Below are 26,326 nucleotides of genomic sequence, written 5' to 3'. Positions count from 1 at the left end.
TATAATACACACTATCAGCTATAGACACATTGTAACACACTTCGGAAAGCCAAATCACACCATTGCAACACATTCATTATAACACATCAGCAAATCAATCCACACCATAGCAACACACCCAGACCATACCGTTCATAGAAAAAACAATTGAGACACATTTATCGAAAACAACCGAAATGCGCTTATGAGCAATTCAAGCGTTACTGCGGCAAAGTGGACAAACAGAGACGCATAGCAACTTATTGCTAAAAGCGCAGTGTAGGCAAAGATCGACGAACGCACTCGTTCTTTGGCTAGAACAGTTGAAACTTTCCAGAACCTTTGTAAAAACACTAAAAGCGCAGCATAGGTACAAATTGACAGACACCTCACTCCAATACAATGTATGAATTGTACTTCATATCAATAACCTTTAATTAGGACTAAAACACATTCCAAAACCAAATGTACGAAACCCACTGAGTATAAATAAAACCAATTCCGACCGTGGCAAGCCAGATTCGTTCGGACTGCCAAGAAGGACGTTCGCTTCCTAATACTTTGCCTTCCAACTTATTTCAAGAGTTTAGTTATGTCCCCTACCCAAGGTAAGGCTTCTAAACTCCAACGTTTCCAGTAAGGGAAACCTCCTAAAAGTTTCTATGATCGCCTGGACGATCAAGTGTTGAAAAGTCCGCTTTGAACAAAAGTGTTATTCCACCTCGGCTCATGTCAGTAAAAACTGACCTACCGCGACGATACTTGAGGTACAGCTGTACGCTCATCATATGGCGACCGTAGCTATCGCCTAACCCATTACAGAGTTCAAAAAGTCAAGTTGAATTATAATTTAATACATTATTTCTTTTTAATTCGTCGTTTGGTTTTATTACAAGTTAAATCACATTTAAGCCTATTTCTCCTTTACTTTCCTTTATTTCCTTTACTTTCCTGCTTCCAAGTTGACTTCTTTTTTGACTCAACATCAGTCCTGTTTTCGAAAAATCTCTTTCGCAGCGAACAAAAGTTGCTGGAAGCCGCGGTCAAATGGGGTCAAGTAGATCAGCTGGTCAGAAACATAGCGCCATTGAAGACGGCGCTTAGTTGCAAATTAGATACGAGAAAAGACAGACCAATTTTTCAGCTGATCGGCGAAACCCTACATACGCGAGCGACAGTTACAAAAAATCTGTAGCAGCAACTGAAATAAACAGAAAGCTACACCAGTGGCAACAGTAGCTGTTACAATATGATTATAGGAAACACCGCTGGATAGTGGTTGAACTTGCTGTTGAAATACGCCCCATGTATCATCGTCGAGCCGGTCTCGTAGTACAGTCGTCAACTCGTACGACTTAACAACATGCCCGTCATGGGTTCAAACCCAAATAGACCGCGCCGCCATACGTAGGACTGACTTTCCTGCTATGAAGGGGAATCAACTAGTCACTGAAAGCCAAAGCCCACAAGTGGGTACAGGCAGGCCTTGACCGACATCGGTTGTTGAGCAAAAGAAAAAGAAGAAGATCTTCGTCCTTAATAATTTCTGTACATTCTTCTACAGTAGGTGTGTCATTTGCGCATTGAGTTTAAATGGAATCAATTTTTCATGTGAACAAGCATACGCCTCCTCGTATTCTGTGGAATTTCCTAAGAACCCTTCTTTTTTAAACCTAGGATCAAATAGTATTGCTAATGATGAAACGTCCTTATAGTTATAAGTGTTGAACCTATCTTCAATTTCTGACATAATTTCTGTTGCAAGCTATTTGGCGTTTGTATGTAAATGACATGATAGCGCTTTTAATGGTATAATCAAAGATTTTATCAGCACACCCAATTTTGATAATGCAACTGTTTTTCCGCCATTATTTCTTTAGTGGTTGAATCCAAATATCGAAGCACTTTAGCAGTTTCTTTTATGATTTCCCAGTGATTTTATATTTTTTTATATGTTATATTTTTTTGATTTCCCAGTGATTTTAGATTTTATATATGATTTTATTTTTATAGAAGCGATCTAGCATTTCATACGTAGAGTTCCATCGTGTGGGGCAATCCTGTTTTAGTTTTTGTTGCGGTAGTTTATAATTAGCTGCGCTTTTGAATGCAAATAATTGCTGCACTTCTGGAAGTTTTTGCATTGCTTTGTTGCTTCTACGAAAATGCATTTAACTATTTCTATCGTTTTTTCTATAGTATTGCTAATAGATTTTTGAACTGCTAAATATATGGTATGTGCACCGCATGGAAGGTGTTCAATGCCAAGTGCTCTTGCCGATGCTATCATAGTAGATTGATCGCGCATTCCCCTACGTTGTGTTAATTTCTATATGTTTTACTTAAAACTGCTTTATTGAATTATAACGCGAAAGTTGTGTGCTTACGCAAAGCCGTTGCTCTTGGTGTGTCGGTTCTTGTATTCAATCGATCTTTTCCCGCTATCCTAATCGCACCAATACATACAAACAGAAACTGTCAAATATACGCACAGTCCGATAAAAACGCAATTACGTAAAAACGCAGTTGAATTATTTCAATTACACGGACTATGGGTAACCGTAACACACATTCCTAAACAAGATGTATTGTCTGTTACTATATGTTGGAAATTGAATTGAATCGCATTGTAGTTAGTTTAGAAAATATGATTAATTGAAATTTCGTGTTTCATGTGTTCGTGAATTGTTTCAAATGGTGAAATATTTCAATTGAACTAGATCAGTTACGGATTGGAATTGGAGAATGAACTCTTAGGATTAGGATGAAATGAACTAGCAAATGAACTATGTAATGAAATGACAAGTGAATAAACAGTAGCAAATTGATTGGCGCAAAGCACACAGCGGTTTTATCCATTCTCTTCGGTTTTCGGCAATCCGTATATCACAGCCAGCTTTTAAGTGATATTTATCACACTATAGTTTCTATTCGTCCATGAATTTCAATTTTTTTGGTAACATTTTCAATACATTTTGCTATTTTGCTCCCGATGTGTTCTTTTAAGAATTCCAAGCAATCTATTAAGAATGTAGATAATTCGAAGTTATCATTTATAAAATGAACTGTTATGGCAAGGAAGCTGGATCCATTTAGACTAGACCATGCAGTTAGAGCAATATAACTATCTGATACTCAATTGGCGTTCACATATTCCAATGTTTCGTTATAAATTTTTGGTCACGCGGAATTAGCTAATGTTTTGCTGGTTGGTAGATCAAAATTTGGATTCAATTATTTTATGAATGCTCTAAAATAGTGATTATCAATGATAGAAAATGGATAATATTCTTTACATATTATTATTATGAGCAGTTTACCTAAACTTTTAACTGCGTTTGATGACAGAATGGTCTTAGAAACAAAATAATTGTCTATTGAGCGTGATGAATTTGCAGAATACGAGGCGGGTGCGAGACGATTTTTGCAGAAATCAAGCCGAATCACCTTTTTGCTCGTTATTTGAATTTGGTTCGGCTCTATTTATAGAAGTAGAATGATGCTTTCTCTTCATATGTCGTCGTAAGTTACCGTTCAAATAGACACAGACCCCCCCTCTTGGCAGAAATCGCCTGTACACTCTGCCTCTCGCTACCCCCGCTCTACACTTGCGAGCATTCATGCGACACACTCGCACACTTCCATACGTCTCCACCCCTGAACGCTCCCATCGTTGAGGTGTTAAGCAAAAATCCGCTCTGAGCTTGAGAGACACACTCGCACTCCACCAACCCCCCATGACCGATTGCTCCCGTCATTGCGATGATGGGTTATTGTTACATCTGTGTGTGAGATCCTCGCTCTCACTCCGCCATGCCTTACCAACCTACTTCATGCCGCAATGCTTCCACATTTGCGGTGTTGGTAAAATTTTCAATCTGATGAGAGAGCGAAAGAAACTATGGGCGAATCATAGTTCTATTTGGCAAAACAGAAATAAAACAGATAAGCATAATTTAATGATATTCAATACAACACACAATAATTCACAATTAATTTAAGAGTGATAATGATTCAATAAATGTGTGTTGTGTTTTAAATCTTTTCTTTTCCTGGCAATTTAAAGTTGTACACAAAACTATTCTAAAAATTTGGACAAGTATTGAAGCTGTCCCATAGTGATAAAAGTTGTTTTCTTCATCTGCGGTTCGCCTCCCTCGTTTGACAATTATCAGTGTTGACAAAAATTGGCTTGGTTTGGTTTGGTGAAATGCTGAAGTGATTTATCCTGTTAAACTTATATTATTTCTATAAAGTATAGTTTTGTGGTGTAATCGCTGGTGGCAATATGGCATAAATATGCTTGGAAGTCCGTGTCCCCAGCAGCACATCTATCGCTGTCGTGACTCCGACCTCAAAGGTTAGTCAGCAAGAAAGGTAGCGATAGGATAACGGAAGCGTTACAAACCGTTAGAACAGATAAGGGCACGAAGCGTAGCACACGAAGTATGGCACACGAAGCGTAGTACACGAAGCGTAGTACACGAAGCGTAGGGCCGAGAAAAGCAAGGTGCGTGAGAGCAAAGCAGGTGCGCATAAAAGTAGGTGTTCGATCGGACGATCGCTCTCTTCTGAATTATCCTTCGAATTGTACGGTGCGAGTGCGGGAGAATGCAATTGTACGGTGCGGTATTGTACGGTGTGCGTGAATAAAGTTGTACAAAACCAACAAGTGGTGACCCCGACGTGATCAGGTGATCCGATAACGTGTCGCGAGTGGTGATAAAAAGTGGTGTGAAAAGGTTCCCAGGAAGTGGTGCAAAAAGGGTGCTAAGATTGTGCTTCACCGCGCTGGTGTGGCTACGAAAAATCTATCGGCAACGATTAGCGTACCGCCGCACCCCAACCGTTTTGCCGGTTACCCAACCGCTATAAACGTTCTGTTCCGACCGCTCCGCCTTGTGGTGCTGACCGCTCTGAGGACCACCGACAAAAACCGACACCGGAGGCACGTGCTAAGTGTCCATCCCCCCGGATCATTTGCGCAGCTGACCACGCACAACTGTACCCAAAGCATCCCCGTACACCCGTACAGTAAAGGTAACAGAACGTACCGAGTAAAGCCGCGCATCCAGAACCGTGGTTATCAGTGCAGAGGACACCCGCAGATGAGACGAAGATCCTCCGAATACACGTAACTTTACCGGGCGGGCAGAAAATCCACTCCTACCGCGCTCGGACCACGAGGCGCGGCCATCGCATTTACCGCGCTCGGACCACGAGGCGCGGCCATCGCATTTACCGCGCTCGGACCACGAGGCGCGGCCATCGCATTTACCGCACTCGGACCACGAGGCGCGGCCATCGCATTTACCGCGCTCGGACCACGAGGCGCGGCCATCGCATTTATCACGCTCGGACCATAAGGAGCGGCGATCCTGTTCGGAGTACAAAGAGCAGCCGTTCCGCAGAGACTTCAAGGATCATATTTACGCCTGGACCGGGCGACGGCCAGCTACCATCGTTCTTGGCACGGTGCAACCATTGACATCACGGTGTGACCATCGATATCGCGGTGTGACCACCGTCATCACGGACATCGTGGCGAAACCGGCGACATCATAAGAAATCATCGTAAGCGCGGTGTGATCATCGCGGATAACCTGTCCGGTTCTAACATCGCAGAAGACATCCCTTTATCAACCGGGTGAACGTGAAGCGGACCAGCGACCGGCCTCAGCGACCATCTAGGGAGACGTTCGATTGCTGGTGCCAACCGTGCGCTACACCATACATGGGAAAGATCGGTGAGCTCGTTCCTTTTTTTTTTTTTTGCTTTGTTACTATTTTATTTTTTTTTTTTTTCACGCGACATACTTCCGCAATTGCGTACAGTTAGGCGAATTGTAAAATTCATATAGTGAACTTTTTTTTTTCTATATAACACCATACATATTATTTACCTGCGTTGTTCAATTCATCTATGACACTCGCACATTTTTTTTTAATCAAATTTTAAAAATATTTTAATTTTTTTTAATATAATTTCTTACATATATTCTTTCGCGATTATCACATTTATATATCAATAATTTTGTATCATTCGTGTCAAGTGAGCATACATATATAGTTTACTTACGAGTTTAGACAGGGAGTAAAAACATTGTAAGGCCAAAGATGAAGACGAACGATAGCGATGGGGACAGTGCTGGGCACAGGGAAATTCCACAGCAATCCCCAGTTATGGCACCGGGTCGACCTCCAGTGACGGAGACCAACCAACCAAGGATAACACCTTTAGAAATCGAAAGGATTTCGACCAGACTACCTAATTTTTGGGAAGACGCTCCGTCCGCATGGTTTGTGGCAGCAGAAGCGGAATTCGAAGTTTCGAATGTGACTAGGGAACGTACAAGGTACTCTTATGTACTGAGTGTGCTTCCAAAAAACATTTTGGCAAAGATAATGGATATTGTTTCGGCTCCATTACCTAGCAACCCTTACACACACCTCAAAAGCCAGTTATTAGATAGGCTCAATGTGAGTGAGGAGCACCGTATTACCCAACTCTTGTATCATGTACAAATGGGTGACCGAAGTCCGTCGGATTTTTATCGACATATGGTCCAACTAGCCGGTGACTCAACAAACCTCACCACGGAGCTTATCCGTAAGCTTTGGCTATCAAGGCTACCCAAAACAATCGAAATCTCGCTAATTGCAATAGGCAGCCGGGACATCGGTGAACTTTTAAAGGTGGCAGACAGGCTGTGGGAAGCAACCCAAGCCGGTGCGATTTCGTCAATCGCAGGGCCTTCCTTCGAAGAAACATCGGGTGGGAATCCCTCTAACGAAATGAATACCCTGCGGCAGGAAATTGCCGAATTGAAAGACATGCTAAAAACGATCTCAGTACAACCAGATCGTAACAATAGAGGACGCCAACGAAATCGATCATCGAGTGGCAGTCACTCAAGAACGCCGTCACAGGTTCGATAACATCCAATGTGCTATTTTCACTTTAGATTTGATGATCAAGCACGAAGATGCCAAAAACCTTGTAATTTTTCTCAACAAAAAAGCTAATATGCTCAACGGTAGTGGCGGACAACCCAAGAGCAATATTCGACTCCTATCGCCTTTTTTATAGATGATGAAATGACAAAATTCACTTTCATAGTGGATACAGGAGCCGATGTGTCCGTCATTCCTTACAATTTACTAGGGAAAGTAATCAGACAGGCAGAACACTCACTTGTAGCAGCTAATGGAAGCCCTATTGCTACCTATGGAACAAAGTTGTTGCAACTAAGCCTTGGCCTGAGGAGAGTATTTTCTCATTGTTTTATACTAGCCGAAGTAAATCGACCGATAATAGGAGCTGATTTTTTGGCGAAAAACGACTTATGGGTCGACCTCAGAAGAGAACGGTTGATCGATCATCTTACGGGACAAGAAACGATCGCAACTATTGCTTTTGTGGACACGCCAACTCCAAAAAGTTTTATAATCGACACTAATGGTTTTGAGAATCTTTTAAAAGAGTATCCATCACTGATGGATCCGCCGGATTATAAAAAACCAGTCAAACATTCGGTAGTCCACCATATAGAAACAAAAGGTTCATTGCCGTTTGCCAAACCCCGCCGTCTCGATCCAAAGAAGTTGAAGATTGCTCAAGCGGAATTCCAACACATGTTGGACTTGGGAATCTGTAGAGTATCATCTTCGTTAGCTTCTTTGCTATTACATATGGTACCCAAATCCGATGCAGATTGGCGACCATGTGGCGACTATCGACGGTTGAACGCTATCACAATTCCAGATCGATATCCGATCCCGCACATACAAGATTTTACAATGAATCTAGATGGTTGTAATTTTTTTACAAAGTTAGATATCGTACCGGCATATCACATCATACCGGTAGCCGAGGAAGACGTTCACAAAACGGCGATAACTACACCGTTTGGGTTGTTCGAATTCTTGAGGATGCCCTTTGGTCTCAGAAATGCGAGTCAAAGCTTCCAACGGCTAATGAACAACATTTTCCACGACCTAGATTTTGTATTCGTCTACATTGACGACATTTTGATCGCCAGCCCGTCGCATGAGTCCCATTTAGAACACGTACATATGGTTATAAAACGTTTAACGGACCACGACATAAAACTCAAGCCATCAAAGTGAGTGTTTGGTGTTAAAAAAATCGATTTCCTAAGTCACACCATTTGTGAAAAGGGAATAAGTCCAACCTCGGATAAAATTGAAATAATTCGCAATTTTCCCTCACCAACTACTGTAAAACAACTTCAAAGAATCTTGGGAATGGTAAACTATTACCATCGCTTTATTCCCAATGTTTCACACAAGTTATGAATGCTACACCAACTGGTGAAGGAACACAGCAAAAAGAGTAAAAAAGGATTTGTATGGTCAGACGAATGCGAGGAGGCCCTAAAACACATCAAAAGGAAGCTATCGAAAGCCACCATGCTTGTGCATCCTAAGTGTGACGCCATTTACACACTGACGACTGATGCATCAAATTTTGCCGTTGGAGCAGTTTTGCAGCAAGTCAACCAGGGAATACCGGAACCTCTTGCGTTTTTCTCCAAAATGATGACGACCACGGAACAGAGGTACTCCACATTCTACAGAGAATTGCTTGCAATAACTCTAGGAATTAAGCACTTTCGACATTTCCTAGAAGGCAGAATATTTACGGTCTATACTGACCATAAACCACTAGTCCATGCCCTCATGTCCAAAGCAGAGAAATCGCCGAGACAAAGTAGGCAACTAGATTTTATTTCGCAATTCACAACGGACATTAGATATATTACTGGCGAGAGTAATGTCGTTGCTGATGCCCTATCCCGAATCGGAGAATCCGAATCGATCACAGAAATTTCTTACGAAAATTTAGCCAAATATCAACAAATAGATGATCAACTACAAAAAATGTTAAAAGGTAAAAGGGAAGACTCCAAATATAAATTGAATTGGCTGATTCTCGATAAGAACAGCCTAATGTTTGAGTCATCCACAGGGCGTATTAGGTTATATGTCCCTCTTTCTCTAAGGAAATCAACATTTTACAGCTTGCACAATTTGTCTCATCCAGGGATTCGTGCCTCACGGAAACTCTTATTAGTAAGGTTATTTACGCCCTCAATGAACACGGATGTGGGCAACTGGACTCGGGCATGTCAAGGATGTCAAAAGGCAAAAGTTTGTCGACACACTCGTTCCCCGTTAGAAGCAATAACCATTCCAAAAGGAAGGTTTGAGCATGTGCACATGGACATAGTAGGGCCATTACCACCTTCAGAAGAAATGACCTATTTGTTAACCATCGTGGATCGGTTCACTCGTTGGCCGGAGTGTTACCCTATGGCTGATATCTCAGCATTAACGGTGGCAAAAACGTTCGTTAGGGATTATATTCCACGGTTTGGGTGCCCATTAACAATTACTACCGATAGAGGTAGACAGTTTCAATCAAAGTTATTTGAAGAACTGAAAAAATTACTGGGAACAAACCACATCAAAACGACCGCATACCACCCTCAAGCCAACGGAATGGTTGAGCGATTTCATCGCCATTTAAAATCTGCATTAAAAGCGTGTGAAGACACTACTCATTGGATCTCGCGTCTGCCCTTGATTCTACTGGGCATTCGCGTAGCATACAAAGACGATTTGAATATGATCACCAGCAGAAATGGTATACGGAGAAAGCCTGCGGCTGCCATCCGAAGCATTCATACCTTCTGCTCCAAAAACAATTTACTTGCCGGATTTTATCCAAAAATTAAAAGAAGCATTTAGACGAATTGATCCAAATCCTACCCAACTAAATGATAGCACGACCACATATATACCGAAAGGTTTGAATACATGTAAGAATGTTTTTGTACGGGTAGATAAAGTAAAGAAGAGCCTACAGGCACCGTATGAAGGACCATATGAGGTGGTTCGGAGATGTAGAAAAATTTCCAAGGAGAAAATCAAAGGTAAAAATGAATCCGTTTCGATAGATCGTCTAAAACCTGCGTTTGAAATGGATGGTCTCTCCCAAAAAGGAAAATACAAAAAAGGGTGTTCGGTTCTTGGTGGGCAATTAAAACTACAACCGAATTACAACCAGCGACACTCAATTAGTATTGTTGATCGCGACGCCGTCACTGGTGGGGGGTTCTGTGGTGTAATCGCTGGTGGCAATATGGCATAAATATGCTTGGAAGTCCGTGTCCCCAGCAGCACATCTATCGCTGTCGTGACTCCGACCTCAAAGGTTAGTCAGCAAGAAAGGTAGCGATAGGATAACGGAAGCGTTACAAACCGTTAGCACAGATGTTAGAGTTAGAACATCTAGAACAGAGTTAGAACAGATAAGGGCACGAAGCCTAGCACACGAAGCGTAGCACACGAAGTATGGCACACGAAACGTAGTACACGAAGCGTAGGGCCGAGAAAAGCAAGGTGCGTGAGAGCAAAGCAGGTGCGCATAAAAGTAGGTGTTCGATCGGACGATCGCTCTCTTCTGAATTATCCTTCGAATTGTACGGTGCGAGTGCGGGAGAATGCAATTGTACGGTGCGGTATTGTACGGTGTGCGTGAATAAAGTTGTACAAAACCAACAGTTTAATTGGCTTGTGCTTACCGCGTATATAAGTGCAGTTAACCTTAATAGGTCTTGTTAAGACTTATAGTGTCAGTGTGTGCGCAAGCGTAGACGTTAAATTGGTTTAAACTAGCAGGTAAGTTGTGTAAAGTGTGATGATTGCTGGTGTTTTTTTCTTTTTCAGTTTATAAACCGTATATTGTTATAGGAGCCAGATATGGCCTCAAAAAAAATGCGTCGAGATGGCACTCTCTCGAAAAGAAGCAGGAAAATTATGGAAGAATTGGACCGCGAATCTGAAGAGGAGTGGCGGCAAGCTCAAATTGCTGGTCCAAGTGGAATATCTGCTATGCTGAATGTAAACGTTGAAGGAAAGTTACTTATTTATACATAAATTAGTGAATAGTTCCCCAAATCGTACCGAGGACTGCGAAGCGCTTCCGAACGTTTCCATTCCGGCCCTGATTCCCGCTGTATCAAACTGACAGTTCCGGTCTGAGCCGGCTGAAGCCGCTAGTGGGCAGCTATGCCGGTAGACTGTAGTTGTCGCCGTCGGAACCGTGGGAGCTGTCTGAAGCCGTTTGGAGCCATTTGGAACCGTTCGGAGCCGTTTGTCGGCTGTTGCGGCCGGTTCTGAACAACTACGACGGCTCCTAATAACCCATGCGGTTGTTATTGAATCTACCCGTCAATAATATTATACTGTTTTGCAAACATATTATGAAATTCATAATATTTCACAGACGAACCATCAAGCAACAGCCCAGCTCAAATAGATTCTAACAGCTTTGCCGAAAAAGATCATCAATCTCAAGATGCATTCCGTGCTGGTGAAGATGTTGGCCATAGTGATGCAGTATTTGATGCAAATGCTGAGAATTGTTTGCTGGATGATAACGTCGAAATCGCGGATGACGACGTGGAAGATGTGTATGTAGAGAGAGACAGCACATACAGTTTTTTCGACAATATCACCCTCAAGGAAGGTCTGCGTTATATTGCTATAACGAAAAATCTACCTCGGTCCACGATAAACATGCTGTTGGCACTGCTTCGCAGGAAGCTTAAGCTTAGACTTCCAGCAGATGCGCGGACTTTATTGAAAACGCCAACCCAAGTAGGCTTAGAAATTCAACCTATCTTGGGCGGGCATTTCTGGTACCAGGGAATAGAATATGTGCTGATGACACATTTTAAGTAAGTAAAATTTGTTATTTTTTTCTTTTTTCAACTAAGTCTTCCTATTAAATTAATACTCTTTATCCTTACAGTAATACTACTCCACGCGTCGACCGGTTTAGAGCGCAGATATTTATTGATGGGCTCCCATTATTTAATAGTTCAGCTAGGCAGCTTTGGCCAATCCTAATGAAGGTGGTGGAATTACCGGAAGCACCGGTTATGTTACTAGGTGTATTTTGCGGTCACACAAAGCCGGATAATGTGGAAGGTTTTTTGCGGCCCCTGGTAACAGAAGCTAACAACCTACAAAAAAGAGGATTGCAGTTCGGTGAAAAGAATGTGCGATTTAAATTACACATGTTTGTTGCCGATTCCCCTGCTCGTTGTTTTGCCAAAGGTATGAATTTCAATTTCGTGAAGTATTAGGTTAATGATTGTTTTTAATGTGTACATTCATTTTTCATTTTAGCTACGATAAGTTACGTTGGCAGAAACAGCTGCTTGAAATGTACTTGTGAAGGGACACAAGTAGGAAGAAAGATTGTTTTTGAAGATGCAGATGCTCAGTTGCGTACTGATTTAGGTTTTCGTGGAAGAGAGGACCAGAAACATCATAAAGCTTGGAAATCGCCTCTAGAGGATATAGATGAGCTTGATATGATAAAGGATATAATCATTGCCGATGGTTTACATGTGAGAGATTTAGGAGTGTCAAAGAAAATTGCTACAGGGATTTTTAATCATACTTTTGCTCGATTCGGTAAATGGACGGATACGCAAAAGGAAACTGTTTCTTCATTTTTAATGAAAATCCAGCTTCCAGGGGAAATTCAAAGACGTTTCAGACATACAAAATTCAGTGGCTTTTGGAAAGGAACTGAATATAGATCATTTTTGTTTTACGCTAGTGTTATTATATACAAGGATTTTATGTGGGAAGAAGCGTTTCAGCATTATTTGCTATATTTTTGTGCACATACAATTTTTGCCACGAAAACTCATAAACACTTTTGGCCTCAAGCTAAAATGGTGTTTAAAGAATTCCTCAAAGGTTTCGCAAATATTTACGGTCGTGAACACATAACAAGCAACGTTCATAATCTCATTCATATTTATGACGATTGTGATAGGTTTGGCTCCATGGAGGAGATTTCAACGTATGATTTTGAAAATCATTTACAATTACTGAAGCGTTTAATGCGTTCGGGTAATAGATGTACCGAACAGGTAATTACAAGATCAAGAGAAATCGAAACTTTAAAGAAAGCAACAAATATTGTTCCACCAAAATTTCCTACGCTTATAGGAACTGGGTCTGGTTTACGATTGAGATGCGATTTTTATCTGATGATGGGATTCAGAAACGCATGGTTTCTCACTACAGATAACCATGTTGTAGAATTTTTATCAGCTAAAGAAGTTTCTAATTCTTATTTCACGATAGAAGGATCACAGTTCGAATCAAACGAGGAGTTGTTCAATCTGCGTAAAACGGTTGATAATTTCCCAATACAGTTATCGTCTAGCGATATTTTCATATACAAAATTAAAAAAAAACACTCCTCGCAGTAAGGTTCAGCTTTCACACCATAGCATAAAATGTAAATTAGTAGCCGTGAATCTACCTTCCAAATCTCTTGCCAGGCACCACGCAGGATCCCCGATTCTTTCGGATACACTTGTTTTTTTTTCCTCTCCTCCATACGTTCCCTGAGATCCCTGAGCTTAGTACATAAAAATACCTGATCATGGAAATACCTTTGTATATATCTTATCGTTATAAATCGATGGATAGATAAAGTTGAATAAAAAAGCATTACTATATTAATTAATATTTTTTTTTTTTCAGATGAATGCATTCCTTTTTTTGGATGTAATATATTATTTTTTGATAATCACAAAATCATAATGTTTAAGGAAGCATTTAAACTCATATTAGTAGTATTACGGTCGTCTAAAATGTTTTTAATCACTGGCTCATAACGATAACTTTATGTAATTCGTATACTACTCAAATCCATGCAACTGAAAATTGTGGAACATTTTCGTCATTTGGTTTATTTTACATGTTGTTAACAGTAACGTTACACTGGTCCCCTCCCTAATATCATATTACCTTTAATATTTTAGGAATTATCTCTATTATTGTTTACATATATTTAAAAACATGTTTTCAAACGAATATTTTTAGTTCAATCATATTTTTATTTACCAATTCTCATAATCAATTCATGCCTTTAATGACTAATATAAAGGAACTTCATGGGACATTTCACAGCATTGCAATCACAAGTATTACTTCAAAAATAAACTATCTACTGAAAGGTTATATAACTATCTACAATATTTACATTGGTTGATTGGTCTTCAAGATTCTTTTTCATTTTAGAAAAGCTTTTATGCACTACAGTCTGGGATTTTCGTTTTTCCTTAGCATGGCTTACAGCATTTTTTAATTTCATCCTAATAAAATCATTTACCGTTTTTTCCGATACTTCATTTAAGCCATTGCTTGCCATGCATTTAAATAGGCGTAGCATATTAATCTTATCATGCCACGGTATTTTTGGTCCAGGCCTACCTTCTCCGCTCCAGCTGCACTTAGTAAGTAAAATAGGGCAAAAAATAGTGTACAGCGTATCGTGCATGCGCTGCTTGTAGTGTGTGGCCTTCATACCACGATTCAATCGCTTTACAACATCTTGAAAATAATCAGCCGAAGACAGCATTTCATTAAATTCCACCAGCTTTTCTTGTGTGTCTATTTGGGTTATCGACTTGTTCTCTATTGGGGGTTCTTCATTTTGGTTTTCATCCAAACAAACTGAACCAGAAGCTTGAGGAGTGGCAGACGGTGGGGCCAACAGATTGTCAGTCAAGATTTCTACCTGGGCTTTCAATGAACTTGTTAGCTTCTTGAGTTTGAATAGCTCTAAACTATTTTCATCAAGCCGCGCCATCATAGTCGTTTGGAAGGACGAAATTCTATCAATTTTTTCTTCCAATGAAGCAAGACATGAACATGCGTTATTTTCCATGACTGAAACAGAAACACATTTTGTAAAAGAGCTAAGCAATATTATTAAACTGTATTACCTTTTATTTTTTCCCAGGTTTTATTATTTATTTCCACAATAACGCAATAGCTCGAGCAGAAAGTTTTACTGACGCTTCGTGTAGTTGCCACACACCGAATAAAAATTCAATACAAAGCATCAATACTTCCCACACTTCCAGGAATTGTTGATGTTCGTAACGGCTCGAAGCAACGGGCAATTGCGGAGCAGAAAGGAGGAAAGAAAGGGTGAGAGGGGAGCATAGTGAGCGAACGCACTCACCGGCTGTGAGTGCGTAGCTTAAATGGATAGCGGTAGCTTAAACGATCAAGCCTCTCGTGAGCGGGCACTCAGCGTGGCTTAAACTTTTGAATGCCAATAAGCTTTGTTTAAGCTACGAGTTTAAGCCTACATGTCGCGCGATTTCTGTCAAAAGGGCCCCACCCAGGACAATCGCATGGCAATCGGATTGAACGCGCAACATTTTCCATACTATCCGTAGTGTTGCGTTTTCTTCGCGCTAATCCCAACCGGCATTATCGCGCGATTTTTATGTGTATCTATCATTTTTCTCTTTCTAACATTCAGAAAAATTTTCATTCTGTCTTGCTCTTCTGGGTGTTGGTCATTTTTTGCTCGCAACTTGGCTGTGTCACATCAACCAACCTCATGTTTCATATGGCTCTTCTCTTTCCATCGTTCGAGAGAAACTCTTGTGTCTCGCTTTTCTGGGACTTGTCCAATTTCGCTTGCTACACCAAGCGTTCACGCAAGCGATCTTCTCTCGTCCGCTCTTTGTATCATTGTACAGGTACTCCCCGATATACGCTATTAATGCGGACCGGAGGCATTCGCGTATCTCGAATATTAGCAAATGTCGAGTTTTCAGTCAAATTATAGCTAATTTTCATATAATTTTGCATGAAAAGGTAGGTTTTAGCCGCTAAATTAGTTATTTGATATGATTTCAACTGAATATTACAATTGTACACATTTTGAAATGGTTTTTAATATTCGACCAAAAGGGAATTTATTTTGAATTTGATATTCGATGTGTCAAATTAGTACAATTTGCTCAAAAAACTTTAAAATTTAGAAAAAAAGCTTATAGCGAAATCGCGTATATCGTGTATGGCGTATATCGGGGAATACCTGTATAGCCACCAGAGGAAGGCGCTGCTTCGCGTTCATATGAAAAAGTGGTAGTGTAAAATCAAGTTTGTAAGAAGAAGGACGCGTCGATGCGTGCTCGTTTTTTCTCTCGTGAAACCAGTACGGAAAAAAAACTATTTGGTAAGACATATGGTCCAACTAGCCGGTGACTCAACAAACCTCACCACGGAGCTTATCCGTAAGCTTTGGCTATCAAGGCTGCCCAAAACAATCGAAATCTCGCTAATTGCAATAGGCAGCCGGGACATCGGTGAACTTTTAAAGGTGGCAGACAGGCTGTGGGAAGCAACCCAAGCCGGTGCGATTTCGTCAATCGCAGGGCCTTCCTTCAAAGAAACATCGGGTGGGAATCCCGCTAACGAAATGAATACCCTGCGGCAGGAAATTGCCGAATTGAGAGACATGCTAAAAACGATCTCAGTACAACCAGATCGTAACAATAGAGGACGCCAACGAAATCGATCATCGAGTGGCAGTCGCTCAAGAACGCCGTCACAGGTTCGAAAACATCCAATGTGCTATTTTCACTTTAGATTTGGTGATCAAGCACGAAGATGCCAAAAACCTTGTAATTTTTCTCAACAAAAAAACTAATATGCTCAACGGTAGTGGCGGACAACCCAAGAGCAATATTCGACTCCTATCGCCTTTTTATAGATGATGAAATGACAAAATTCACTTTCCTAGTGGATACAGGAGCCGATGTGTCCGTCATTCCTTACAATTTGCTAGGGAAAGTAATCAGACAGGCAGAACACTCACTTGTAGCAGCTAATGGAAGCCCTATTGCTACCTATGGAACAAAGTTGTTGCAACTAAGCCTTGGCCTGAGGAGAGTATTTTCTCATTGTTTCATACTAGCCGAAGTAAATCGACCGATAATAGGAGCTGATTTTTTGGCGAAAAACGACTTATGGGTCGACCTCAGAAGGAAAAGGTTGATTGATCATCTTACGGGACAAGAAACGATCGCAACCATTGCTTTTGTGGACACGCCAACTCCAAAAAATTTTATAATCGACACAAATGGTTTTGAGAATCTTTTAAAAGAGTATCCATCACTGATGGATCCGCCGGATTATAAGAAACCAGTCAAACATTCGGTAGTCCACCATATAGAAACAAAAGGTTCACTGCCGTTTGCCAAACCCCGCCGTCTCGATCCAAAGAAGTTGAAGATTGCTCAAGCGGAATTCCAACACATGTTGGACTTGGGAATCTGTAGAGTATCATCTTCGTCAGCTTCTTCGCCATTACATATGGTACCCAAATCCGATGCAGATTGGCGACCATGCGGCGACTATCGACGGTTGAACGCTATCACAATTCCAGATCGATATCCGATCCCGCACATACAAGATTTTACAATGAATCTAGATGGTTGTAATTTTTTTACAAAGTTAGATATCGTGCGGGCATATCACATCATACCGGCAGCCGAGGAAGATGTTCACAAAACGGCGATAACTACACCGTTTGGGTTGTTCGAATTCTTGAGGATGCCCTTTGGTCTCAGAAATGCGAGTCAAAGCTTCCAACGGCTAATGAACAACATTTTCCACGACCTAGATTTTGTATTCGTCTACATTGACGACATTTTGATCGCCAGCCCGTCGCGTGAGTCCCATTTAGAGCACGTACATATGGTTCTAAAACGTTTAACGGACCACGACATAAAACTCAAGCCATCAAAATGTGTGTTTGGTGTTAATAAAATCGATTTCCTAAGTCACACCATTTGTGAAAAGGGAATAAGTCCAACCTCGGATAAAATTGAAATAATTTGCAACTTTCCCGCGCCAACTACTGTAAAACAACTTCAAAGAATCTTGGGAATGGTAAACTATTACCATCGATTTATTCCCAATGTTTCACACAAGTTAAGAACGCTACACAAACTGGTGAAGGAACACAGCAAAAAAAGCAAAAAAGAATTCGTATGGTCAGACGAATGCGAGGAGGCCCTAAAACACATCAAAAGTGAGCTATCGAACGCCACCATGCTTGTGCATCCTAAGTGTGACGCCATTTACACACTGACGACTGATGCATCCAATTTTGCCGTTGGGGCAGTTTTGCAGCAAGTCAACCAGGGAATACCGGAACCTCTTGCGTTTTTCTCCAAAATGATGACGCCCACGGAACAGAGGTACTCCACATTCGACAGAGAATTGCTTGCAATAACTCTAGGAATTAAGCACTTTCGACATTTCCTAGAAGGCAGAATATTTACGGTCTATACTGACCATAAACCACTAGTCCATGCCCTCATGTCCAAAGCAGAGAAATCGCCGAGACAAAGTAGGCAACTAGATTTTATTTCGCAATTCACAACGGACATTAGATATATTACTGGCGAGAGTAATGTCGTTGCTGATGCCCTATCCCGAATCGGAGAATCCGAATCGATCACAGAAATTTCTTATGAAAATTTTGCCAAATATCAACAAATAGATGATCAGCTACAAAAAATGTTAAAAGATAAAAGGGAAGACTCCAAATATAAATTGAATGGGCTGATTCTCGATAAGAACAACCTAATGTTTGAGTCATCCACAGGGCGTAATAGGTTATATGTCCCTCTTTCTCTAAGGAAATCAACATTTTACAGCTTGCACAATTTGTCTCATCCAGGCATTCGTGCCTCACGGAAACTCTTATCAGAAAGGTTTTTCTGGCCTTCAATGAACACGGACGTGGGCAACTGGACTCGGGCATGTCAAGGATGTCAAAAGGCAAAAGTTGGTCGACACACTCGTTCCCCGTTAGAAGCAATAACCATTCCAAAAGGAAGGTTTGAGCATGTGCACATGGACATAGTAGGGCCATTACCACCTTCAGAAGAAATGACCTATTTGTTAACCATCGTGGATCGGTTCACTCGTTGGCCGGAGTGTTACCCTATGGCTGATATATCAGCATTAACGGTGGCAAAAACGTTCGTTAGGAATTATATTCCACGGTTTGGGTGCCCATTAACAATTACTACCGATAGAGGTAGACAGTTTCAATCAAAGTTATTTGAAGAACTGACAAAATTACTGGGAACAAACCACATCAAAACGACCGCATACCACCCTCAAGCCAACGGAATGGTTGAGCGATTTCACCGCCATTTAAAATCTGCATTAAAAGCGTGTGAAGACACTACTCATTGGATCTCGCGTCTGCCCTTGATTCTACTGGGCATTCGCGTAGCATACAAAGACGCTTTGAATGGATCACCAGCAGAAATGGTATACGGAGAAAGCCTGCGGCTGCCATCCGAAGCATTCATACCTTCTGATCCAAAAACAATAGAAGACCTGCCGGATTTTATCCAAAACTTAAAAGAAGCATTTAGACGAATTGATCCAAATCCTACCCAACTAAATGATAGCACAACCACATATATACCAAAAGGTTTGGATACATGTAAGCATGTTTTTGTGCGGGTAGATAAAGTAAAGAAGAGCCTACAGGCACCGTATGAAGGACCATATGAGGTGGTTCGGAGATGCAGAAAATTTTTCACGGTGAAAATCAAAGGTAAAAATGAATCCGTTTCGATAGACCGTCTAAAACCTGCGTTTGAAATGGAAGGTCTCTCCCAAAAAGGAAAATACAAAAAAAAGGGTGTTCGGTTCTTGGTGGACAATTAAAACTACAACCGAATTACAACCAGCGACACACAATTAGTATTGTTGATCGCGACTCCGTCACTGGTGGGGGGTTCTGTGGTGTAATCGCTGGTGGCAATATGGCATAAATATGCTTGGAAGTCCGTGTCCCCAGCAGCACATCTATCGCTGTCGTGACTCCGACCTCAAAGGTTAGTCAGCAAGAAAGGTAGCGATAGGATAACGGAAGCGTTACAAACCGTTAGAACAGATAAGGGCACGAAGCGTAGCACACGAAGTATGGCACACGAAGCGTAGTACACGAAGCGTAGTACACGAAGCGTAGGGCCGAGAAAAGCAAGGTGCGTGAGAGCAAAGCAGGTGCGCATAAAAGTAGGTGTTCGATCGGACGATCGCTCTCTTCTGAATTATCCTTCGAATTGTACGGTGCGAGTGCGGGAGAATGCAATTGTACGGTGCGGTATTGTACGGTGTGCGTGAATAAAGTTGTACAAAACCAACAGTTTAATTGGCTTGTGCTTACCGCGTATATAAGTGCAGTTAACCTTAATAGGTCTTGTTAAGACTTATAGTGTCAGTGTGTGCGCAAGCGTAGACGTTAAATTGGTTTAAACTAGCAGGTAAGTTGTGTAAAGTGTGATGATTGCTGGTGTTTTTTTCTTTTTCAGTTTATAAACCGTATATTGTTATAGGAGCCAGATATGGCCTCAAAAAAAATGCGTCGAGATGGCACTCTCTCGAAAAGAAGCAGGAAAATTATGGAAGAATTGGACCGCGAATCTGAAGAGGAGTGGCGGCAAGCTCAAATTGCTGGTCCAAGTGGAATATCTGCTATGCTGAATGTAAACGTTGAAGGAAAGTTACTTATTTATACATAAATTAGTGAATAGTTCCCCAAATCGTACCGAGGACTGCGAAGCGCTTCCGAACGTTTCCATTCCGGCCCTGATTCCCGCTGTATCAAACTGACAGTTCCGGTCTGAGCCGGCTGAAGCCGCTAGTGGGCAGCTATGCCGGTAGACTGTAGTTGTCGCCGTCGGAACCGTGGGAGCTGTCTGAAGCCGTTTGGAGCCATTTGGAACCGTTCGGAGCCGTTTGTCGGCTGTTGCGGCCGGTTCTGAACAACTACGACGGCTCCTAATAACCCATGCGGTTGTTATTGAATCTACCCGTCAATAATATTATACTGTTTTGCAAACATATTATGAAATTCATAATATTTCACAGACGAACCATCAAGCAACAGCCCAGCTCAAATAGATTCTAACAGCTTTGCCGAAAAAGATCATCAATCTCAAGATGCATTCCGTGCTGGTGAAGATGTTGGCCATAGTGATGCAGTATTTGATGCAAATGCTGAGAATTGTTTGCTGGATGATAACGTCGAAATCGCGGATGACGACGTGGAAGATGTGTATGTAGAGAGAGACAGCACATACAGTTTTTTCGACAATATCACCCTCAAGGAAGGTCTGCGTTATATTGCTATAACGAAAAATCTACCTCGGTCCACGATAAACATGCTGTTGGCACTGCTTCGCAGGAAGCTTAAGCTTAGACTTCCAGCAGATGCGCGGACTTTATTGAAAACGCCAACCCAAGTAGGCTTAGAAATTCAACCTATCTTGGGCGGGCATTTCTGGTACCAGGGAATAGAATATGTGCTGATGACACATTTTAAGTAAGTAAAATTTGTTATTTTTTTCTTTTTTCAACTAAGTCTTCCTATTAAATTAATACTCTTTATCCTTACAGTAATACTACTCCACGCGTCGACCGGTTTAGAGCGCAGATATTTATTGATGGGCTCCCATTATTTAATAGTTCAGCTAGGCAGCTTTGGCCAATCCTAATGAAGGTGGTGGAATTACCGGAAGCACCGGTTATGTTACTAGGTGTATTTTGCGGTCACACAAAGCCGGATAATGTGGAAGGTTTTTTGCGGCCCCTGGTAACAGAAGCTAACAACCTACAAAAAAGAGGATTGCAGTTCGGTGAAAAGAATGTGCGATTTAAATTACACATGTTTGTTGCCGATTCCCCTGCTCGTTGTTTTGCCAAAGGTATGAATTTCAATTTCGTGAAGTATTAGGTTAATGATTGTTTTTAATGTGTACATTCATTTTTCATTTTAGCTACGATAAGTTACGTTGGCAGAAACAGCTGCTTGAAATGTACTTGTGAAGGGACACAAGTAGGAAGAAAGATTGTTTTTGAAGATGCAGATGCTCAGTTGCGTACTGATTTAGGTTTTCGTGGAAGAGAGGACCAGAAACATCATAAAGCTTGGAAATCGCCTCTAGAGGATATAGATGAGCTTGATATGATAAAGGATATAATCATTGCCGATGGTTTACATGTGAGAGATTTAGGAGTGTCAAAGAAAATTGCTACAGGGATTTTTAATCATACTTTTGCTCGATTCGGTAAATGGACGGATACGCAAAAGGAAACTGTTTCTTCATTTTTAATGAAAATCCAGCTTCCAGGGGAAATTCAAAGACGTTTCAGACATACAAAATTCAGTGGCTTTTGGAAAGGAACTGAATATAGATCATTTTTGTTTTACGCTAGTGTTATTATATACAAGGATTTTATGTGGGAAGAAGCGTTTCAGCATTATTTGCTATATTTTTGTGCACATACAATTTTTGCCACGAAAACTCATAAACACTTTTGGCCTCAAGCTAAAATGGTGTTTAAAGAATTCCTCAAAGGTTTCGCAAATATTTACGGTCGTGAACACATAACAAGCAACGTTCATAATCTCATTCATATTTATGACGATTGTGATAGGTTTGGCTCCATGGAGGAGATTTCAACGTATGATTTTGAAAATCATTTACAATTACTGAAGCGTTTAATGCGTTCGGGTAATAGATGTACCGAACAGGTAATTACAAGATCAAGAGAAATCGAAACTTTAAAGAAAGCAACAAATATTGTTCCACCAAAATTTCCTACGCTTATAGGAACTGGGTCTGGTTTACGATTGAGATGCGATTTTTATCTGATGATGGGATTCAGAAACGCATGGTTTCTCACTACAGATAACCATGTTGTAGAATTTTTATCAGCTAAAGAAGTTTCTAATTCTTATTTCACGATAGAAGGATCACAGTTCGAATCAAACGAGGAGTTGTTCAATCTGCGTAAAACGGTTGATAATTTCCCAATACAGTTATCGTCTAGCGATATTTTCATATACAAAATTAAAAAAAAACACTCCTCGCAGTAAGGTTCAGCTTTCACACCATAGCATAAAATGTAAATTAGTAGCCGTGAATCTACCTTCCAAATCTCTTGCCAGGCACCACGCAGGATCCCCGATTCTTTCGGATACACTTGTTTTTTTTTCCTCTCCTCCATACGTTCCCTGAGATCCCTGAGCTTAGTACATAAAAATACCTGATCATGGAAATACCTTTGTATATATCTTATCGTTATAAATCGATGGATAGATAAAGTTGAATAAAAAAGCATTACTATATTAATTAATATTTTTTTTTTTTCAGATGAATGCATTCCTTTTTTTGGATGTAATATATTATTTTTTGATAATCACAAAATCATAATGTTTAAGGAAGCATTTAAACTCATATTAGTAGTATTACGGTCGTCTAAAATGTTTTTAATCACTGGCTCATAACGATAACTTTATGTAATTCGTATACTACTCAAATCCATGCAACTGAAAATTGTGGAACATTTTCGTCATTTGGTTTATTTTACATGTTGTTAACAGTAACGTTACACTGGTCCCCTCCCTAATATCATATTACCTTTAATATTTTAGGAATTATCTCTATTATTGTTTACATATATTTAAAAACATGTTTTCAAACGAATATTTTTAGTTCAATCATATTTTTATTTACCAATTCTCATAATCAATTCATGCCTTTAATGACTAATATAAAGGAACTTCATGGGACATTTCACAGCATTGCAATCACAAGTATTACTTCAAAAATAAACTATCTACTGAAAGGTTATATAACTATCTACAATATTTACATTGGTTGATTGGTCTTCAAGATTCTTTTTCATTTTAGAAAAGCTTTTATGCACTACAGTCTGGGATTTTCGTTTTTCCTTAGCATGGCTTACAGCATTTTTTAATTTCATCCTAATAAAATCATTTACCGTTTTTTCCGATACTTCATTTAAGCCATTGCTTGCCATGCATTTAAATAGGCGTAGCATATTAATCTTATCATGCCACGGTATTTTTGGTCCAGGCCTACCTTCTCCGCTCCAGCTGCACTTAGTAAGTAAAATAGGGCAAAAAATAGTGTACAGCGTATCGTGCATGCGCTGCTTGTAGTGTGTGGCCTTCATACCACGATTCAATCGCTTTACAACATCTTGAAAATAATCAGCCGAAGACAGCATTTCATTAAATTCCACCAGCTTTTCTTGTGTGTCTATTTGGGTTATCGACTTGTTCTCTATTGGGGGTTCTTCATTTTGGTTTTCATCCAAACAAACTGAACCAGAAGCTTGAGGAGTGGCAGACGGTGGGGCCAACAGATTGTCAGTCAAGATTTCTACCTGGGCTTTCAATGAACTTGTTAGCTTCTTGAGTTTGAATAGCTCTAAACTATTTTCATCAAGCCGCGCCATCATAGTCGTTTGGAAGGACGAAATTCTATCAATTTTTTCTTCCAATGAAGCAAGACATGAACATGCGTTATTTTCCATGACTGAAACAGAAACACATTTTGTAAAAGAGCTAAGCAATATTATTAAACTGTATTACCTTTTATTTTTTCCCAGGTTTTATTATTTATTTCCACAATAACGCAATAGCTCGAGCAGAAAGTTTTACTGACGCTTCGTGTAGTTGCCACACACCGAATAAAAATTCAATACAAAGCATCAATACTTCCCACACTTCCAGGAATTGTTGATGTTCGTAACGGCTCGAAGCAACGGGCAATTGCGGAGCAGAAAGGAGGAAAGAAAGGGTGAGAGGGGAGCATAGTGAGCGAACGCACTCACCGACTGTGAGTGCGTAGCTTAAATGGATAGCGGTAGCTTAAACGATCAAGCCTCTCGTGAGCGGGCACTCAGCGTGGCTTAAACTTTTGAATGCCAATAAGCTTTGTTTAAGCTACGAGTTTAAGCCTACATGTCGCGCGATTTCTGTCAAAAGGGCCCCACCCAGGACAATCGCATGGCAATCGGATTGAACGCGCAACATTTTCCATACTATCCGTAGTGTTGCGTTTTCTTCGCGCTAATCCCAACCGGCATTATCGCGCGATTTTTATGTGTATCTATCATTTTTCTCTTTCTAACATTCAGAAAAATTTTCATTCTGTCTTGCTCTTCTGGGTGTTGGTCATTTTTTGCTCGCAACTTGGCTGTGTCACATCAACCAACCTCATGTTTCATATGGCTCTTCTCTTTCCATCGTTCGAGAGAAACTCTTGTGTCTCGCTTTTCTGGGACTTGTCCAATTTCGCTTGCTACACCAAGCGTTCACGCAAGCGATCTTCTCTCGTCCGCTCTTTGTATCATTGTACAGGTACTCCCCGATATACGCTATTAATGCGGACCGGAGGCATTAGCGTATCTCGAATATTAGCAAATGTCGAGTTTTCAGTCAAATTATAGCTAATTTTCATATAATTTTGCATGAAAAGGTAGGTTTTAGCCGCTAAATTAGTTATTTGATATGATTTCAACTGAATATTACAATTGTACACATTTTGAAATGGTTTTTAATATTCGACCAAAAGGGAATTTATTTTGAATTTGATATTCGATGTGTCAAATTAGTACAATTTGCTCAAAAAACTTTAAAATTTAGAAAAAAAGCTTATAGCGAAATCGCGTATATCGTGTATGGCGTATATCGGGGAATACCTGTATAGCCACCAGAGGAAGGCGCTGCTTCGCGTTCATATGAAAAAGTGGTAGTGTAAAATCAAGTTTGTAAGAAGAAGGACGCGTCGATGCGTGCTCGTTTTTTCTCTCGTGAAACCAGTACGGAAAAAAACTATTTGGTAAGTACAGCATTTAATAAAGGATTATATCAATCTGTATCAAATTGAATGGTATTAATAATTGGTGATATCAAATCAATTTCGTTTTCTATAGCAAATCGTAACACACGCACAAACGGAAGTGAGCACGGACCACGATAGAAATAATCAATTGGTTGGTAAGTATTATGCTTCGCGTTAAATGGAACAGCGGTTTTCAAAATAGATAATATTTCCCTCTTTCACCAGCAGTGCCAAAAACAAAAGGACAGGAGAGGTAGGAACGACCATTCAACGCGTTAGCGCCGGACGAAGGAGAAGCGGCAGGAAGGCAGGAACGATCCTTCAACGTGCTAGCGGCTGGTAGAGGAGAGGCGGCAGGAAGGTAGGGACGATTATCCAGCACGCTAGCGCAGCATCTGGGAACAGCGAGGGGGAGGCAAGCAGGAAGAATTTTTAACGCGTGCACACCATTCGACGAAGCCAACGCTGGATGAAAGGAAGAACGAGGAGAGAAGGCAGGCAAGACGGGTACGTGTGTGTCCCGCAACGGGTTTTCGGCAGTGTGAAATGTGAGTATTGAAAAGTGTATGTGTGAGTAGAGGTAAAGAGGTAAAATAAAGAGCGAATGTGTGGAATGGGAAAATGAAAGAGAGTCTGTGTTTGTTTTGGGAGAGAGGAGAGAATGAAATAAATTGAACAATAATGTAGCATACAGAAACCACATGTATGATACACGCTGTCGCACCGTT

At 40.7% G+C, this 26,326-nt stretch overlaps 2 protein-coding genes and 1 long non-coding RNA gene across 3 annotated transcripts; all 3 read left to right on the top strand.

Moving 5' to 3' along the window:
• Nucleotides 1–10,852: 10,852 nt before the first annotated feature.
• LOC133395029 (uncharacterized) lies at nucleotides 10,853–13,472 on the top strand. Its single transcript, XM_061663263.1, has 3 exons — nucleotides 10,853–11,747; nucleotides 11,822–12,129; nucleotides 12,202–13,472. The coding sequence occupies exons 1-3, from the start codon at nucleotides 11,587–11,589 to the stop codon at nucleotides 13,302–13,304; spliced, it is 1,572 nt and encodes a 523-aa protein (XP_061519247.1). The 5' UTR covers nucleotides 10,853–11,586; the 3' UTR covers nucleotides 13,305–13,472.
• Nucleotides 13,473–20,133: 6,661 nt separating this feature from the next.
• On the top strand, nucleotides 20,134–23,028 carry LOC133395031 (uncharacterized). Its single transcript, XM_061663265.1, has 3 exons — nucleotides 20,134–21,262; nucleotides 21,337–21,644; nucleotides 21,717–23,028. The coding sequence occupies exons 1-3, from the start codon at nucleotides 21,102–21,104 to the stop codon at nucleotides 22,817–22,819; spliced, it is 1,572 nt and encodes a 523-aa protein (XP_061519249.1). The 5' UTR covers nucleotides 20,134–21,101; the 3' UTR covers nucleotides 22,820–23,028.
• Nucleotides 23,029–24,798: 1,770 nt separating this feature from the next.
• LOC133395030 (uncharacterized) lies at nucleotides 24,799–26,301 on the top strand. Its single transcript, XR_009767140.1, has 3 exons — nucleotides 24,799–25,595; nucleotides 25,690–25,753; nucleotides 25,824–26,301. It is a non-coding gene; the product is annotated as an uncharacterized LOC133395030 (long non-coding RNA).
• Nucleotides 26,302–26,326: the final 25 nt, after the last annotated feature.

Source organism: Anopheles gambiae, unplaced genomic scaffold (genome assembly GCF_943734735.2).
Source record: "Anopheles gambiae unplaced genomic scaffold, idAnoGambNW_F1_1 scaffold_40, whole genome shotgun sequence".
NCBI classification, from domain to species: Eukaryota; Metazoa; Arthropoda; class Insecta; order Diptera; family Culicidae; genus Anopheles; species Anopheles gambiae.
Note: the sequence above shows the minus strand (reverse complement) of the source record. Positions and strands in the feature narration are given on the sequence as shown.